We start from the raw sequence: 18,057 nt of genomic DNA, 5'->3' as shown, positions 1-18,057 counted from the left end.
CCATTGGCTCCCTCAAAGCTAGCAATGACGCCGCAATCTTGTGTGTTTCTCTTATCATCAATCCGTTGTGTTCGAAAATGCTTGCCCTCACATCATATAGCATTGAACATAGTGCACTACACCAAGAAAAAATCAATTAAATAAGCAATCTAAATTATAAAAAGCTCCTAACTTATGCATAACATTCTATATACCGACCTTGCTCATGCATCCCCTAGCATACTCCCATTCTTCCATTGTGATATGCATCCCCTCGTCTTTCTCTGCTTTCTCCATTTCATCAAGTAGCCAATCCACATGAATATCCTTTGGAAGTGCTCTTAGACGCTGAGGGTATGGCACACGAGATCCGTGGTGTGTACGAAAGAGGGCCCTTTCTTCTTGTCTTCTTGCCTTTGCATCCTCGTATCTTGTCACCCATCTTTTCATCACATCACTATTAAGCACGCAAAAGAGGTTGATACTATTACGCAATTCCGTGTCTATTACTTTGTTGCGTCCTTTTCCTTGAGGCACAATAGAGGTCATCCTTAGGTCTTCATCATCTCTCCATAGTCGTGGGAGAGAGCTATCCACATCAACAAGAAACTCAGAAATATATATAAGTGACTCTTGTACCAACCAACCCTCGGCCATGCTACCTTTGGGTCTTGCATTTTGTCTCACGAAGCCCTTCAAGGTCTTCATGAAGCGTTCGAGGAAGAACAACCATCGTGCATGTATAGTACCGCATATAGCAATCTCATCCACCAAATGTACTATGAGATGTAGTTGGCTTGTGAGAATAGAACGTGGAAATGTCTCCTCCACTAAACAAACCGCCTCCACCGACATAACTCGAGCATTCTCAAGCGTGGTGGGATCTATTTCCTTTGAGCTCACATACCTCACAAGCTCGCCCATCTTGTAAATACAATCTTTCACGTCCTTGGATGCACTACGTGAAATGCTAAAAGATAAAAGATCTTCCCTTAAAGATCTTCCCTTAAAAGCTCGCCCATCTTGTAAATACAATACTTAGCAATAAAAGATCTTCCCTTAAGAGGCAGGCACTAGCGGAGCTTGCCAGACTTGAGGCAGGTCAACCTCCAAGGGGCCCGCCCCACACCGCTCACAAGCGTGAGTGGAAGAAGGCAATGAAGTCAGCGAGGGAGGAGCCCAGTCTACAACACGTGGAGGCACGGAGGATCCAGATGGAGGAGTATGGGAGCGCGCATTTTGGAGCAGGGGGTGTTGACTCATGGGAGGCCCAATTTGTAAGTATCGATCTCAAATTATATTGCTTATGTAGTTTATTAGGAGGTTGGTTGTTTCTTTGTACTAATCCCTCCACAAAGTGTATCGCGGTCATGCAGCTTGAGATCGTGGGCAGATACCCTACTCCAGTGGAGACAGCCTACCACCGCCACCATCGCAGAGGAGATACATGGAGGCACTTCTATGATGACGGGTTGATTACTGAGGAGCAGTATACCCGAGCTACTGGACAGGCCCCCCAGGTATTTGAAAGTAATTAAATAATGCCAAAATTATAAGTAAAGATTTGATTTTTCATACATTGATATATGTTGTCCCTTGTTTACAGGGCACCCCTGCACAAGACGACGAGGAAGACGCAGAAGGCAGCGCAGAAGGCAGCGCAGAAGGGAGCGTGGAAGGCAGCGAGGATTAGTCGTAGAAGTAGTGCTACTATTCTTTTTTGTACTTAAAGCCATTGGCTTGGCTTCGTGCCTCTTGTATATAGACTCCTCTTATTTTTTGTACTTGAAGCCACATGACATGGCTTAGCTTCCTTATTCTTTGTACTTGGAGCCACATGACGTGGCTTAGCTTCGTGCTATATGTATATACAAGCACTTTTTGAGCTTTCAATTTTATTGCGTTTTGGAGTTGTAATATTTTATTTGGAATTGTAATTAAAATGCTGTGGATATGGGATTCTTGTAACTATATAGCATACACAACATACACAATATTCTGTAAATTTTTTTTAAAAAAAAAAAAGGCGCGTCTATCAGTGCGTTTAAAAATGCGTTTATATGCACGTCTGTCTGTTCGAATTGCGTTTATACGTGCGTCTATCAATGCATTTATAGGTGCGTCTATTTATGCGTGTATGAGCACGTCTATACACGCGTAAGTCTGATATATAGACGCGCAATTAGACGCGGGTCTCCTGACGCGCAAATAGACGCGCCCGTAAGTTTTTTGTTTAGTTCATAAAACGCGTCTATGCGCACGTCTATGGGTGCTTTGTCTTGTTGTGCATGAGCATATGCTCATATGCTCATGCATAAGCATAAGCATATGCTTTCTCTCTTTTTCTCTTTTTTCCTCTCTTTTCTTCTTTTCCCCTCTCTTTTTTCCATCTCTTTTCCCCTCTTTCTTTCTCTTCCTTCTCTTCTTTTCCCCTCTCTTATTTCCTCTCTTTCATCCTCTTTTCTCTTCTTTTCATAAGCATATGCATTTGCCTATGCTTATGCTCATGCATAAGCATAAGCATATGATTTCTCTCTTTTTCTCTTTTGTCCTCTCTTTTCTTATTTTCTCCTCTTCTTTTTCCTCTCTTATGCTTATGCTCTTTTCCCCTCTTCTTTTTCCCCTCTTTCATCTCTTTTCCCCTCTTTCTTCCTCTTCCTTCTCTTCTTTTCCCCTCTCTTATTTCCTCTCTTTCATCCTCTTTTCTCTCTTTTCATAAGTGTATGCATATGCCTATGCTTATGCTCATGCATGAGCATATGCTCTTATGCTTATGCATGAGCATATGCTCATATGCTCATGCAAAAGCATAAGCATATGCTTTCTCTCTTTTTTTCCTCTCTTTTCTAAAATTTCCCCTCTTCTTTTTCCTTCTCTTTTGCTTATGCTCTTTTCCCCTCTTCTTTTTTCCCTCTTTCATCTCTTTTCCACTCTTCCTTCCTCTTCCTTCTCTTCTTTTCCCCTCTCTTATTTCCTCTCTTTCATCCTCTTTTCTCTCTTTTCATAAGCGTATTTGCACTCATTGTAAGTGAGAAGTATGACGTCAATGTCGTATTATCATGCGCCACTTGCGGATGTATGGGGAGGAGCCTGAACTAGTACCCACCATTGGTGGTGCATGTGGTGATGGATCATTTGAGTTCGTGATTAATATTGCATGCGTACACGACATGAAACCTTGAGACAAGATCTTATATTTACATGAAACTTTGAGATGAGATGAGGAGGGTGGCGAGGGTACACATATACCTTCACACTTTGAGTAGGACAATAGTCTTCGGGATGTGCGAGATGATGATAAGGGTATAGTGGACATGATGGATTATATTTTTAGGGGCACTACCACGTGATGTCCAAGTCTGAGGTCAATATGCGAGAGATGCAATCAACACAATTGTACAAGGGTGCTAGGATGTCTACACTATGGGCTTGTCTCTCAATCTTGAATCTGCAAGCAAAGTATGGATGGTCGGATACAAGTGTATCGGCGTTAATGAGATTAGCACCCACATTAATTTCTCTCATCATTTGGATATTGTTTGTTTTGAGAATTATCATGTATGTTTGAGAATCATCATTATTTGAAGACTATGTATGTTTGAATTGCGATAGGTTGCTCCAAAAGATGTTGCTTGCACCAAATACCATGCTAGCGTCAAGAGATGAAGCGAAGAAGATGCTAACAATGGTGGGTATGGATTATGATACCATCCATGCTTGCCATAATGATTGCATTCTCTTTCGTCTTGAGCATGGAGATTTGGCTAGTTGTCCGGAGTGTGGGTAACAATGATATATAGATGACTTGTAGCATGAGCAAATCCCGGTAAAGGTCTTGAGACACTTTCCCATCATTGCTAGAATACAGCACATGTTCCGATGCAAATCCATAGCAGAGTTGATGACTTGGCATACATCTCATCGGTCCACTGATGACACATTGAGGATTCTCACAAATTGTGCAGCTTGAAAGCACATAGACAATTAGTGGCTAGACTTTGTGAGGGAGCCACGCAACTTACATGTTGGGCTCACAATGGACGGCGTGAACCCTTTTGGGTTACGCTTGACTTCTTGGTCGACATGGCCCATAGTCTTGGTGAATTACAATATCCCACCATGGCTAACAATAAAGGACACCTCATGCTTGCACTGCTTGTGCCAGGAAAGTATAAGGCTAAAAATATGGACATGTACATGGCACCTTTGATAGAGGAGTTATAGATCTTATGGAGAGGAGTGCAGGTCTTTGATATTTACAGAGCTCCTAAACATACCAATGACATTTTGGTCAGGGGAATCTTGATGTGTCATGCATGACTACCCCCACTGGACCATCTCACACATGGAGGTCAACCTGATCCACCACCACCATATTTGAAGGCAAATGGCTAGATTTAAGATTCGAGGGAAAATGGAGAGGAGCCTCCTTGTGGTATGAAGAGGCTATCCATCTTTCACGAGCTTCCTTATTGGGGTCAGTTACAAGTCAATCATCTCTTAGATCCCATGCATATCTTCAAGAATGTGGGGGCTACTATTGGGCACACTTGGTTGGTTCCAAAGACTTGAGAGGAGTGCGAGAAGACTTGCACACTATGAATAGAATGCCTCGTTGTGGCCCCAAGTGCGTGCTCATAAAGTTGTCCTCCTAAAAGCAACATGGATCCTCTCTAAGAGAGAGGAGACAACGGTCAAGGTAGACATTGCCTCTTTTCGAACACCAACAGGGTACATGTGTTGCTTGAAAGCAGCATTTTCAAAGGACAATAAGTGCACAAGGTCTTATAGGTATTCTAAGCTGTAGGATTAGTGTACTGATATCCTCCCAATTACAGTGAAAGGGTGCTTACAAGAAGATGTTAGAAATGCTATATTCAAGATTAGTGGTATTGTGAGGTATGCTTACTATCAAATCACATTGATTGTATTTTCTTCAATTTAAGTTGAATAATCTGTAGACTGATTATGAATATATCTTACATGGGCATGTGAAATAGGTGGATATCTCAAAAAGAGATCTCCATATTGAGCATCAAGAAGGCTAGCTAGGGTGGACTCTATCGAAGTCGTATGCTTGCTTGAGAAGCACTTTCCCTTGAGCACTATGACAACTCAAGTTGTGCACTTGCTTGTACACATAGTTGATGAAGTGGCCATTGCAGGTACCATTCATAGTTGGTGGATGTTTTTTCTCGAGCGGTTTATGAAAATTTGGAAGGTATTTGTAAGGCAAAGAGCAAGATCGGAAGCAAGCATGGCAAAGGGATGGCTTGTGCAAGAGTCATTAGTATATATCACGGAGTTTCTTGCATCCATGGATCCCGATATGCCACAGGCTTGGCATAACAAGGATGATGATTGCATCGTTGGTGAGGTTTCCCAAGGAAAAGGGATTGAAAGAAAGATGAGCGAAGAGCAAATGGAGAAATTCAATAAGTTTTGTATGCTCAATAGCAAGGATATGCAGAAGTGGATTGAGAGATATGAAGCGGCCAAAGCAGAAAGAATAAATGCAAGGAGGAGATTCAGAGTAATGTACAGGCAATCACAACCATATCCACAAGATCTTGCTCTTCTCCCCACTCACATGTCACTTGATTGGCTACAATTGGCTCTACATAAAGCCAAACGCAATGGAGAGACAATAAATGAGTGCGAATGAGTTATCATCTGGACGTATGATGCATGTAAGTTTCTTACCTCTTGACATAATTAAGTAATTATTTGTGGCAATATACGCTATAAAATAGATGCATCCTCATTGTTTTAATGATGCTCTTTTGCAGTACAAAAAGTATAGCACATTATGGTCATATGGATGACATTTTTGTGTGGAATGCATCGATTCAAAGAGAGTCACATATGTTTGTGGAGTCATGGCTAACTTCACACAAGATAGCCAAGCAAGTGCTTCAAATATCAATCTTCTCTCCTCGCAGTTGGATTATTGTGGGACCATACGTGAAATCTATGAAATTGATTTCAGATGATTTGGTATTTTCATTCTTGATGTAAAATCATTTAGAACTATTTACAATAGTCCCCATGCAACAGTGAGGAAAGACAATAGTGCTCTCTTTGCAATAAACTCCACCAAAATTTGGACCGATGAAAGTGATACTTTTGTTCTTCCCAAGCATTGTGAGCAGGTGCATACTAATGATTTAATTAATCTAAGCTTTCGTTTTTAAATATCCATTGGTATATGTACTTAAGCATAATTTCATATATATAATTGATGGCATTTGGCACCCATCTTCAATATAGGTGGTTTTTCATCTGGATCGTTCTGATCCAAGATGGTGATACATGATCCAAGTTGCACCACGAAGTAAGCAAATTTTTGAAGATAGAGATGTGGATATGGAGATGCCACGACCAATGTCAGATCCAATTCGTCCAGATGGATCTAGTGAAGAAGATGAAGATCACAATATGAGCCAAGAGGAAGATGCACATAATGACATCATATGGGAGGAAGATGGAGATCATGATATTGAGGAAGAAGATGACAATCACCAAGAATCACCTGACTTTATTGAAGATGATCAAGTCTTAGGTAAACGTACGATGCCAGAGTACGATGATGATATAGGAGATCAACTCGGTATAGCGTTGGAGATAGACTTGTTTGGTATGCTAGACTTGGCTCAGGATGAAGCCGTTGATGTAAATGCTCTTCATTGATTTTTTTAATCTCAAACTTGGACAAGAATATATGAGCTTCAAACTTGAGGTACATGCTGTTGTACTTTTATTCTTTCCAAGGATCAAACATGTATGAAAAGGAAAAAAATTTTGTCATTGGGAAAAACTATCTTTAAAGGTCGGTATGGGGAAAAACACTCTCTGTAAAATGTTGCTATAGGAAACCGTCTCAGAGTCACTATATAATGACCTTCTACAAGTTTGGCAAGTGTCGCTATATAGTGACTCTATATAAATGTCGCTATATAGCGACACTTGCCTAGAGTCACTATATGGTGACACTTTTCTAAACCCACTTTGCTTACCTATGATTAGCACCCTACACACACTAAACGTCAATGCTTAAGCATCGGAATAAAGCCTATGTGTAGTAGTGTTTGTCTCTCATTATGAATTTACAAGCAATGCCATTTTTCCAAGGATTATTGCACATCCTTGTAATGATTGTTAGTGTATTAAAGGAGGTGTATAGACCATAATTTACATGCACATACTTGAATGCATGCACCTACATGCTTGATTTCAAGTTGATGCTACATCTATGCAGGTAGGTATCATCAATTGCGAAAGGCCTCTACCTTTTGGATGAAGGGTTCCCGATGCAAGATTCTCTATATGAGCTCTTGAGTAAATTGCCAAAAAGTTGTATCAAATGGTTGTATGACCATAGGCAAGCATCCCATGGTCATAGTTGGAAATGGTTGGAAGCCCTAACCCTACCCTAATCGGTTTGTATATATTCATTATTTGCAACAAATATAGTTCATAGTTAGTTCATTGTGGCATGTTCAAAGCATTTTTGACATCTAGATGGTACACTTTCCCTTTGTTAAGTGTGGTTAGAGATACCACAATTTGATGGTGTTCATCTTGTCTATTCTTATAAGTTTGGATATTGTGATGAGACTTATGCACCTGTAGTAGCCAAGATGGACTCCATTAAATTTCACACTAAACAAAATGGAATTTGTACCAACTAGGTGTCAAAAATTCTTTTCTCAACAACTATTTAGACAAAGAAATATAGATATAGCCACTAGGGTATGCTGAACATGGCAAAGGGAATCAAGTTTGCCAACTCAAAAAAAGTTTCTTAGCATTAAAGCAAGGACCCAAAATTTGGTACAGTAAAATTAGCAAGTAATTTATTGATTTAGGATACATCAAGTCCAAGGTAAATAATACTCTCTACTATAAAGTTTTCGGGAAAGACATCACCATTGTAATTTTGTATGTAGATGACTTGATTGTTATTGGCATCAGTGAATGCATCATCATCTAGTTGAAATAAGATTTATTTGCAAAATTTTGATATGAAAATTCTTAGAATTATGCATTATTGTCTTGGCATTGAGATAACAAAAATATGTGGATAGTCTTTTAAAGAAGTTTCATATGGTAGACTACAAGATTGTAGTCAATCCCATCGAGAGAAATCTAAAACTCACAAAAGATCTAGAAAAGCCTATAGTAAATGACAAGTTTTATTGAAAACCCATTGGATCTCTTAGAGATATGTCTTTCGCAAGACCAAATATTAGGTATGCAATATGTTCATTGGCACAATTTATGGCAATCCCAAATCCTCTAATTAGAATGTAGGTAAGAGAGTCTTGATGTACATTAAAGCCACAAGACAATTTGGAGTAGAAATTGTAGGGATATTGTGATAGTGATATGTAAGAGACCATGAGAGTAGTAGATCCACACAATGATATGCATTTTTTCTTGGCCAAGTTGCAATATCCTAGTTGTCCAAAAATTGCCAATTACTTCCTTGTCTTCAATAAATGAAGAATATAAAGCTCTAAACAAGGATAGTGCAAGAAATAGATAATTTTGATGAGACAAATCCATGACAAACCATAACTCTAATAATCAAGTCGTAGTGAAAAATCCATTATACCCTTCAAGGTTTACTTCATGGTGTTAATCTTGGGGGAAGGTATTGAGAAATTCATCTCAATAGTATGAGTGCAAAAAGGAAAGAGGGTTGGAAACCCTAACCCAAAAGAGTTTGTATTTATTCCTTTTTTAACAACTAATCTAGTGTACACGTAGTCATTTAAGGTGTGTTCTCTAGCTATTCCCTTTAGACAAGGAATAGGACCAAGGTACCCATTCCAAAAGATCCATGAAGCTCTTAGAAGACGTAGCTGATGTTACCATAATATGCCTAAATAGAAAGATAGAGGTAGAATCTAAATAAGAAGGTAGAGGGAGAATCTCTTGCATTGTTGGAAGTGGGTGAGACTCAAAGTGATCATCACTAATGGCCACCATATCCTTGTAGTTTGGTTTGGAATAAATATTGGGCATGGCCAATCATTAATGATATATAGTGGGCTCCACACAATTGGGTCAGTACATGGGAATTGGTGGTTTGTTCAGCTTTACTATATAACATGTGGGTTTAAGGCTTGAGTTTGAATGTTCAAAATATTAAACTTTTTTGAACTCAGGTAGACTCATTGATGTATGACTACCTCTTCATGGGAAGGAATGAGGGTGTTAATTGCATGGGTCAGCAGAGTCCCAGTCGTTACCAAAGGCACCACTTGTGGAGTTCTCTTAAACCAAACATATAGTTGCAGGATGGCTAGCCAGTGTTAGGAGTTCAAGGGATGCATTCTACCATGTTTTTCCAACAAGCATTGTACAAGGGGAGGGGTAATTTTGAAATAGTTTCCCAAGGGACAATGCATAGAACAAAATGAATAAATCCATGAAGAAGGCTAGCAAAGGATCATGAACTTAGCTAGACAATCATAACAAACAAATCTCAAATTTTTCTAACTCTACGTTAAATCTCAGAATAACAAAATATTACTTACTATGCCATGTCACAATGGCACGTCAACTCCCATATCATACGGGCTGAAAATAACCTTGGGTTTTTAAACCATAGTTGAAACCTCATCAAAATTAATTATAAAGGTTAGGTTAAACCTACCTATGGTCCTATGCTACATCACCCAAGTATATGCTATTGGAATACTCTTTATAGAAATTCACGTGTCCTTAAATGCAAAAGACCCCTCAAAAAGCCCTTAATTTTGAGTGAAACTCATACATTTTATTTGTAAACTAGACCCAGTTAAGTCCAAAGTTCACACATTTAGAGCCCATGTTTTGTAGAAGAATTTATCATATCTTACTCTATTTTGTACCTGATTATATTGCCCAAATCAAGTAATATTTTCATGCACTTTTGGACACGTAAAGTCATCTTAAAGGGACCAAAATTTATCAAAATTAGATGCAATCTTCACTAATGACTTCAACTTTTCTAGTATGGTTTTCAATATTTTTTGGTAGTTTTGGCTAATTATTGCTCAAAGGGCACTACTTAATGAACAAATTGGAATACTTGCCAAAGAGAGTTTCAATATTAGGGCAAAATAAGATCATGGAATTATCATTAACAAGTACCATCAGGTCATTTTCATTAGTTTGATTCAAAGAATGTAGTTGCATAGGATATCAACTCCAACAACTTATAGTATTCAGTTGAACATTTAATTGGCAAATCAATCATTTTGATGATCAACTAGCAAATCAAATAAGGTCGTATCATCTTTTTCATCAATGGAACATTTAATAAATGACCATGAACATTTAACAAAAGCTTTTATAGTCATGCTCATTTTAAAGGGATCAAGGGTAAATTTTACACACTTGAGGTAAACAATTCCAAGATTTTACCAATCATTGATTCTTCAAGTCAATATAACTCTATGTATAGCATATCTCAATTAATGCAAGATTAAGGAAGTAGCAAACATCTGCAATGCAAAGTCCTTTCGATGAATCATTTCAGTCATCAACAATATTTTGGTAGCACTCAAGGGACTTCATCAATAATCAATGTTTAAAAAAAGAATGTTTGCTCTAAGCAAGCATTTCGTTTGATAGAACAAAGTTTTTCAATGGTCCTTGCAATATGCAGCTACAAAATTAAGAGGGGGAGATAGCTTCAACATGAAGACTTTCATCATCAATAGGGATGGCCCTTATGTTAGCCATTGAATCCATATTCATCAACGGGTGATTCTCAAAATCTTGGTTTTCTAGTAAGGTCTTGTGATTAAGAAATCCTTTGGTTATTACCTACTCTATAAGAAATCTTTTAAAATATGCAAAACTTGAACCCATGTGACATTCCCATTTCAAGTGTGATTGTGTTTCAAAATGTATATAGTCACATGATGTTAGTGTAGAAAGTCAAATTAGAAACTCTCATGAATTTGTAAAATTACAATGTCACATTGTGCTACAAAAGTTGTTGGAATATAAGAACGAAGTAACATATATATGCTACATCTTCATATGTTGATCTGCTTGTAGTTGCTTTCCTTTAATTCCATAACATAGGGAGGATAGGTCTATATCAATGTGCCAACAATGATGGTTGTTGACAAATAGGATAGATTACTTATGCATAATTTGGATAAATTAGGAATTCAACCAATGGTTGAATAATACATAAAATAAGCCCCTTAACATGTTGTTTTGAGTACTATTAAGGGGGAATTGTAAACATAATTTGTGACATAGAGTGCTTTGAGAGAAGGGAACGGATTAGTGGGTTCACTTTCTCTTTCAACTTAATGAGAAAGAAGAAGATAAAACGATATGCCACAGCCATACCCAGAATTATGAGAAGATCCACCCATTTTGAGTAGCTCATGGTCACTTGATAAGTATCTCTCAAAATTGTCTCGCCAGAAATCCGAGGGTTCCCTAGTATATTGTTCTCAAAACTCAAACCAATAAAGTCATTTTTGTAGAATCCCTAATAATCCACATGCAAAACCCAATATTAGAAGTCTCAAACCTAATTCATTGTTTATAGTATAGCTTTGTGCTCTATGCATGCCTATGTTAGGGGCTTTAGGAGATGATGAACCACATATATGTCTAGCTTGTGGGCTTGGTGTTACAACACAACTTTATCAAGCTATGCATGTGTGTGCGCAAGCGCGCACACACACATGTGCATGCATGTGTGCACATGCTTGTGTGTGTGCATGTGCATGTGTGTGTGTGAGAGGAGAGAGAGAGAAAGAGAGAGACTCTCTCAACCTTAAAAGCCATTCTAAAGTACTATCATGTGGAAGGTTACACTAAGCGATAAAGCTATTGTTTAGTATAGTGGAAGGTTACATTAAGTTGTAAAGATTTCAATTGCACTAAGTTGTAAAGCTTCTGATTACACTAAGTTGTAAAGCTTACTTTTACGCAAGCTTTACACCATGTTGTAAATCTTACTTTTGCTTTCGATTATGCTAAGTTGTAAAGCTTACTTTTACGCTTCCATTATAGTGTAATCGAAAGCTTTACAACTTTGTGTAATCGAACTTAATGTAACCCTCCACCATACTAACCAATAGCTTTACTCCTTAGTGTAATCTTCCACATGATAGTACTTTAGAATGGCTTTTTAAGGCCGAGAGGCACACACACACACACACACACTCTCTCTCTCTCACACACACACACACACACACACTCTCTCTCTCTCTCTCTCTCTCTCTCTCTCTCTCTCACACACACACACACACGCACACACACACACACATACACACACACATGCACACACGAACGCATGCATGCACACACACACACACACACACACACACACACACACACGTGGCATTAGGTTTCCATCATGGGTTCAAATCTTGGAGGCGGTTTTCATGGTAGTTCTACCAAGAGCCTATGGTTGCACTTGAGGTCGGATGTGAGGGGCAAAAGGGTAGACCCTTTTACATTCTTGCGAAAGGGGGACTTGCCCTCTATTAGGGGCTTTTAGTGGGTGCATACGATTGAGCATGTCATTTGGGTGACTTATAAGAAAAACAAAGTCTCCCCTCTAGAGCATTCCTCTAACTAGAAGGTGCTACTTTTACAACATTTTAATAAACAACCACCAAGAACATGGATATTATCTCATATGGTGAGCCTGTTTACAACATTTTAACAAACACCCATCAAGAACATGGAAATTATAGAACATGAAGAGGTGGTCGTATTGTTACCTGATTTGCATATGTGTGGAAAGCAATATAAGACATGGGATATTTCCAAACGGGCTTGGGTAGATCATTTGGAAGACGGAAAAAGCCACCATTTAGCATGAATACTCCCTGCCAGACATGATACATGGGTTTGTAAAAGCTATGTTGCTAAGAATGTCAAGTAGGTTAAACTCATACAATAGTAATATTTAAGCTTCGGGTCCACTATAAATAAAGCAAAACTTTACAGCAATATATTATATTTATGCATATACATATCTCAAACAAACGGATAAATGTTACGTGTTTTGCATATGCATCAAGGTGGGGAGACAAACTTGAATGCCAGCTCCTGTAATAATCCCAAGGAGAAAATCTGGTACAATGCTCGCAACCGTCATCATCAAGCTCTCCACGAGTATCATGCAGGCGAAAAGCGTGAGAATGAAGTATGAGAAGTGTACAAATCCGTGGTGGAGATCCGCAAGGAAGTAGGCGATGGCCCCTGGCAATGCAGAGATCAAAAGCAGGAAAGGAATAGACGACAGAGTATTGGCAAAGACAAAAGATGCCACTCCATAATGCCCATTGAGCCTCTCTCGATCGAACACCTACATTGAGAAAAGCCAAGATTTGGTTTCACTTCCAAATTTGAAATACAATCCTCGTTCAGATACATTAATTATTTCGTGTAGGTATTTTCAATTTATACCCTCATGTCTTCCACAAACGCTGGAAAGCCTCCTATCGCCATGAAGGTTAGAAAGGCAGCTACGAACATTAGCATCGCACCTCTTGCCTGCATCCAGTTACGCAATGTGCATCCATAATATGAGCGTCTAGTACTCGTGTTGCACGAACTTATATTGCCATTGCAATTTTTTCTCGATAACGGACTGTCATTCAATTTTTGCTGCACAAACATCTTACCTGTATTGCACTGTATCCATCTCCAACCTTATAGTAGATGGTCCCAACGCACAGGCAAAGCGCCACATAGATCCCCAATCGAAGCCAATAATAACCCAAGTCCCTATACATGTTTTTGAAGGACCTCCGGGTGAGAACATGAACCTGTGTGAGGAAGTTGGCGTGGTCCGAAAACGATTCCATTGCTGCACCTTGCTACACATGCCAATTAGAACAAAAGTTTACATCTCCGAACCATCCTCGAGGAAAAGAATCACTTGAGCAAGTCCTTCAGCCCATCAATCCATACCTTATTCGATATTTTGTTGACGTGCCTCGATACTGTCATGGCCGTTTCGGAAGTTTTATAAGCATCCACAAGAAGGTCTATCACTTGTGCTGTCGTCATTTCATGCAATGGAGCACCGCCTTCAATATCTTCGACATGCTGCAGAGGTAGCCATATTGGAGCCAGATTTTAGTATGAAAATAGGAGCCCGAGGTGTACAAATCCAAAAATATTCAGGATGATTTCTTACTCTTTCAAAGTCTGAGTTTATGGTTCTCAAGTAATGATCGGAGGGGTTTCGCATGGGCGGACAAGGGAAGCCATTGCCATGGAAGAACTGCAGCAAGAACATCAACTAGGTAAGAAAAAGACTAAGATTAACAACTATTCTGAGCCACTTGAAACCTATCCGCGAATGGCATACATACCTCCCGCGCTCCGGAAGCTTCTCCGAAATAGACCGTCCTTCCATTTGATAACAAGTACAAGTCAGTGAAGAGCTCAAAAACATCACTACTGGGCTGATGAATGGATGCGATTACTGTCTTTCCATCCATTGCAAGGTTCTTCAATCTGTTCACTACGTGAAATGCGGCAGCGCTGCAGCACGACACAAAAGAAGTATAACCGCATATGAATTCGAGGTGACAAAGTTGCACGTATGCGAATGGCTGCGAGCAAAATCAATTTAGGACACTGCTGGTATATCTATAGTGAGGAATTTCACCTATCCAAACCACTCGTAGGCTCGTCAAGGAAGATAAGGCGTGGGCTTGTAAGTATCTCGATCGCAATGCTGACTCGTCGTTTCTCACCCCCACTCAGTCCTCGAGCACGCCAACCACCAATTCGCGTATTCATCGAGTCTTGTAGTCCCATTTCCCTTATGCTACTTTCAGCTCTTTCTTTCTTCTCTTCAATTGGCATGTCGTTTGGCAGCTGCAGTTGCGCTGAGTAGAATACAGCTTCCTTTACGGTCAGGGTAGCCATTAGCACGTCATCCTGTGTGACATATGCCTGTGGATGCAAATTGATACGAGAAGACATATATCTCAATACAATCAATACGGTAGAATAGAGCAAAAGAGAATCGAAAGTAGTGCTTCCTACCAGGGTCTTACTGCAGTTACTTGACCGATCTACTTACCGCGTTGCCATAAGAAAGGGATTGTCTTTTTCCATTTACTAGAATCTCTCCTGTCTGGTTTGTGTTGCTGGCCAAGCGTCCTACATAGCAAATACCACAAAAGTAAATATTGTATGCAACTGAAGTAAGAATTCTCGAAAAGAGAATTACGTGCATGGAAATATGTGTCGAATCGAAGGTCTAGACGGAGCATACCTGCAAGAGTGTCAAGCAGTGTCGATTTACCGGAGCCTGAAGGACCCATGATGGCCATCACACGACCTTGCTCAGCATATCCAGTTAGACCTTGAAGAAGAGCCCGTGTTCCGCCCTTGGGAGTGGAGACGGTTACCCAGAGATCTTTCCATGTAAGCCATACTGTAGAGTTATCATAATCTCTAAAAGATACTTTTCCGTGATACGCTTGAGGCGAGGGGAATGCCCCTATAGTCTTTGAGGTTGTAAAGTTCTGCTTAACGCTCGGAAAAATAGTCCTCTCGGATTGATCCAACGCATATGGATTCGTCATTTGCATGGCATACGATCCTTGGTAATTTTCATATACATCGCTATTTCTAATCGCTCGCGGTGGATCGATAGCATTAGAAGAGCTCTCATTGAACCGGCCCGCAGCAGCTTGTGGCAGCTTCCACTTTGGATTTTCTATGTTCGATCCCAGCTGAAGTTCACTAGTGGATCCAAAGTTGCTGAACTCATCATCGGAATTCCAAAATCGAGAGTGGATTGTGGGCGCGATTGCTATTTGATCCTCGTTGCCCGTAATCTCGTAAGAGGTAGACTGATCATCGTCTGCGGTATCACCAGATTTCAGAGGGCTAGGGCTCCAGCGGGGTACCTCGCAAGGGGATGCCATGTATGGCTGAAGTGGGAGGGGCAAAGAAGGGCACGAGATCAAGACAGAATGAAGGTGTTGGTCGTGCTTAGAGATATCTCTCGCTCTGGCTCTGGCTCTCTCTCGCTCGCTCGCTAAGCTGTAGACTGTCTAGAACTTAGTGAGTCTCTCTCCCTCCTCTCCTCCCTAACCTGCATGAACGACCAGTGCTCAACTCTCACTGCTCACTCGCATTTGTTATTCGCATTTGTTATCTGGTCTGTTTTCTCGACCGCTCGGATTTTTGTGGCTTCGCTAAAGAATGCAAAGAATGTGGCTGCCAATGCCAATATATAGAGCGATGAAGGAACCCATACAGTTTTAGGTGCAGCGTTGGATTTGAAGTTTGAGACCATTCTCAAAAGACCAAGTCGGATATTCGGATAAACGAAATCAACGGGCTAGAAAATTTCTACGGCACTTTAATGTTTTAGACAAAATGGACGAAACGGTTTTCTTGGCTAAGTGGGGACTCGGTTGGTAACGTAAAGTCAAAGGCCTCAAGTCCAAGTCTACGGAAAGCGATTCATATCTGTTTCGATTTGGACGTTTTCTGTATAAATTGCCGATTCCTGTTAGTGGAGTGTATTATGTGACATCAAAGGTCTTGTTCTATCGAGTGGACTGTCGATCTTTGTTAGTTGGAATCTGACATAAAGGATCTTTATTGTATTTGGAATCAGCAGAATTGAAGTTAGTGTCGACGTTTTCAAACGTCTTCAAAACGAAAGTCAAGACAAAGACATAATGTCCTTTATAATTTTCCTTCTCAAAGTTGTCACAAAATGACTTTTTGAAAACCCTCACATTCACTTAGTCTCTATGATGTAGGGCTTGAAATTTTCATAGACGAGGCCCACATGCTTTGTAATCTTTATTGTTGATTTAAGTATGGGTTTTGATTCTAAACATTCAAGCCTTCTTGCTAGTGCTTAGAGGCGGTTCCGCTTTGTCAAAAATGCCGGATCTTAGCATTAGCGTCAAAGGTTCTCAATGTTCCCATGACTCACCGCAACATTCACGGTGCCAAATTGTGGCGATGCACTACCGCGTGGGAGACGAAAAAAAGAGCTCTCCACTCGAGCATTTCGATGCCTCTACTCTTGGAGCCAATAGTGTTAAGAGTCTCTTCGCAGGTTTTTAGGCTGGCATGAGCAAGCATGCCAGATGAGTAGAGAGTGGGAACACTCGCTCATAAATGCTCACCTATACTACAAGAATGCTCATTTAGCGTTGAAGAGCAGCACCTGGGAACGAGCTCTTAGTCTTCTGTGGCTCTAATATTCTCGTTAATAAAAGACTACTTCCAAAGAGACTTTTAAACAACAATGATGATAGCCTAATCTTTATGTTGTGAAATGTAGAGGAAAATCAGGAAAATTGTTCAATCAATCAAGAGCACTTAAACCTCCAAGATATCTAATCGTTATTTTTCTCAATATCCAATGGAGTATAATATCTTTAACGATATAGAGTGTGCTTTCATGTTATACTTTTCTAATATTAGGGTACCTTGACATGTTAAGTGGACATACTTTTTTAAATTAAATCTAAGATATACCACTACTCATCTCCATAACATTCCTTCGAAAAACTTGTGTCACAAAATACACCTCTACATGACATAACATATCATGGTCTGTCACAAAATACACCTCTACATGACATAACATATCATGGTCTTGCATTATTAAAAGTGCCAACAAAAGGCACCATCTTTTATTATTGGGATCTACCCTTCAAATTGAAGGCCTTATCTTTACTACATCTAAAGAGCTACCCAAACTTTAACATAGATTTTAGTCATCCTTGCAACTATAGAGTATTCTCAACAACTATCTTGAATACCTTCATTGTTCACCCAAATATAAGATATGATAGCTTTGAAAGCCTATCAATTAAACATGTTGAATCATGACTTCTACATTTGAGAGGCTATCTTTTATAAACATATGATAGCTTTGAGAGGCTATCGATTATAACCATATTGAATCATGAATTCTACTGTATCTGGGGCATTTTAAAATACTCCCTTTTCATCTCCATGACACATATAAATATATATTTTTTCTTTCACTTGGACATGAATTGTATAATAGTTCCATCAACCTATTAACAAATTACATACTAA

The 18,057-nt window shown here is 39.6% G+C and overlaps 1 protein-coding gene across 1 annotated transcript; it reads right to left on the bottom strand.

Moving 5' to 3' along the window:
* Window positions 1–11,212: 11,212 nt before the first annotated feature.
* LOC147880508 (ABC transporter G family member 1-like) lies at window positions 11,213–15,908 on the bottom strand. The gene is made up of 11 exons (XM_087370626.1): window positions 15,251–15,908; window positions 15,056–15,135; window positions 14,636–14,925; window positions 14,337–14,508; window positions 14,159–14,245; window positions 13,930–14,067; window positions 13,641–13,835; window positions 13,423–13,509; window positions 13,049–13,321; window positions 12,732–12,839; window positions 11,213–11,485 (listed from the first exon to the last, which is right to left on the bottom strand). The coding sequence occupies exons 1-11, from the start codon at window positions 15,906–15,908 to the stop codon at window positions 11,213–11,215; spliced, it is 2,361 nt and encodes a 786-aa protein (XP_087226752.1).
* Window positions 15,909–18,057: the final 2,149 nt, after the last annotated feature.

Source organism: Dipteris shenzhenensis, chromosome 32, assembly GCF_047967505.1.
Source record: "Dipteris shenzhenensis isolate YYH24624 ecotype China chromosome 32, Dip_SZ_1.0, whole genome shotgun sequence".
In the NCBI taxonomy this organism is placed as follows: domain Eukaryota; kingdom Viridiplantae; phylum Streptophyta; class Polypodiopsida; order Gleicheniales; family Dipteridaceae; genus Dipteris; species Dipteris shenzhenensis.
This window is presented reverse-complemented; position numbering and strand designations above follow the sequence as displayed.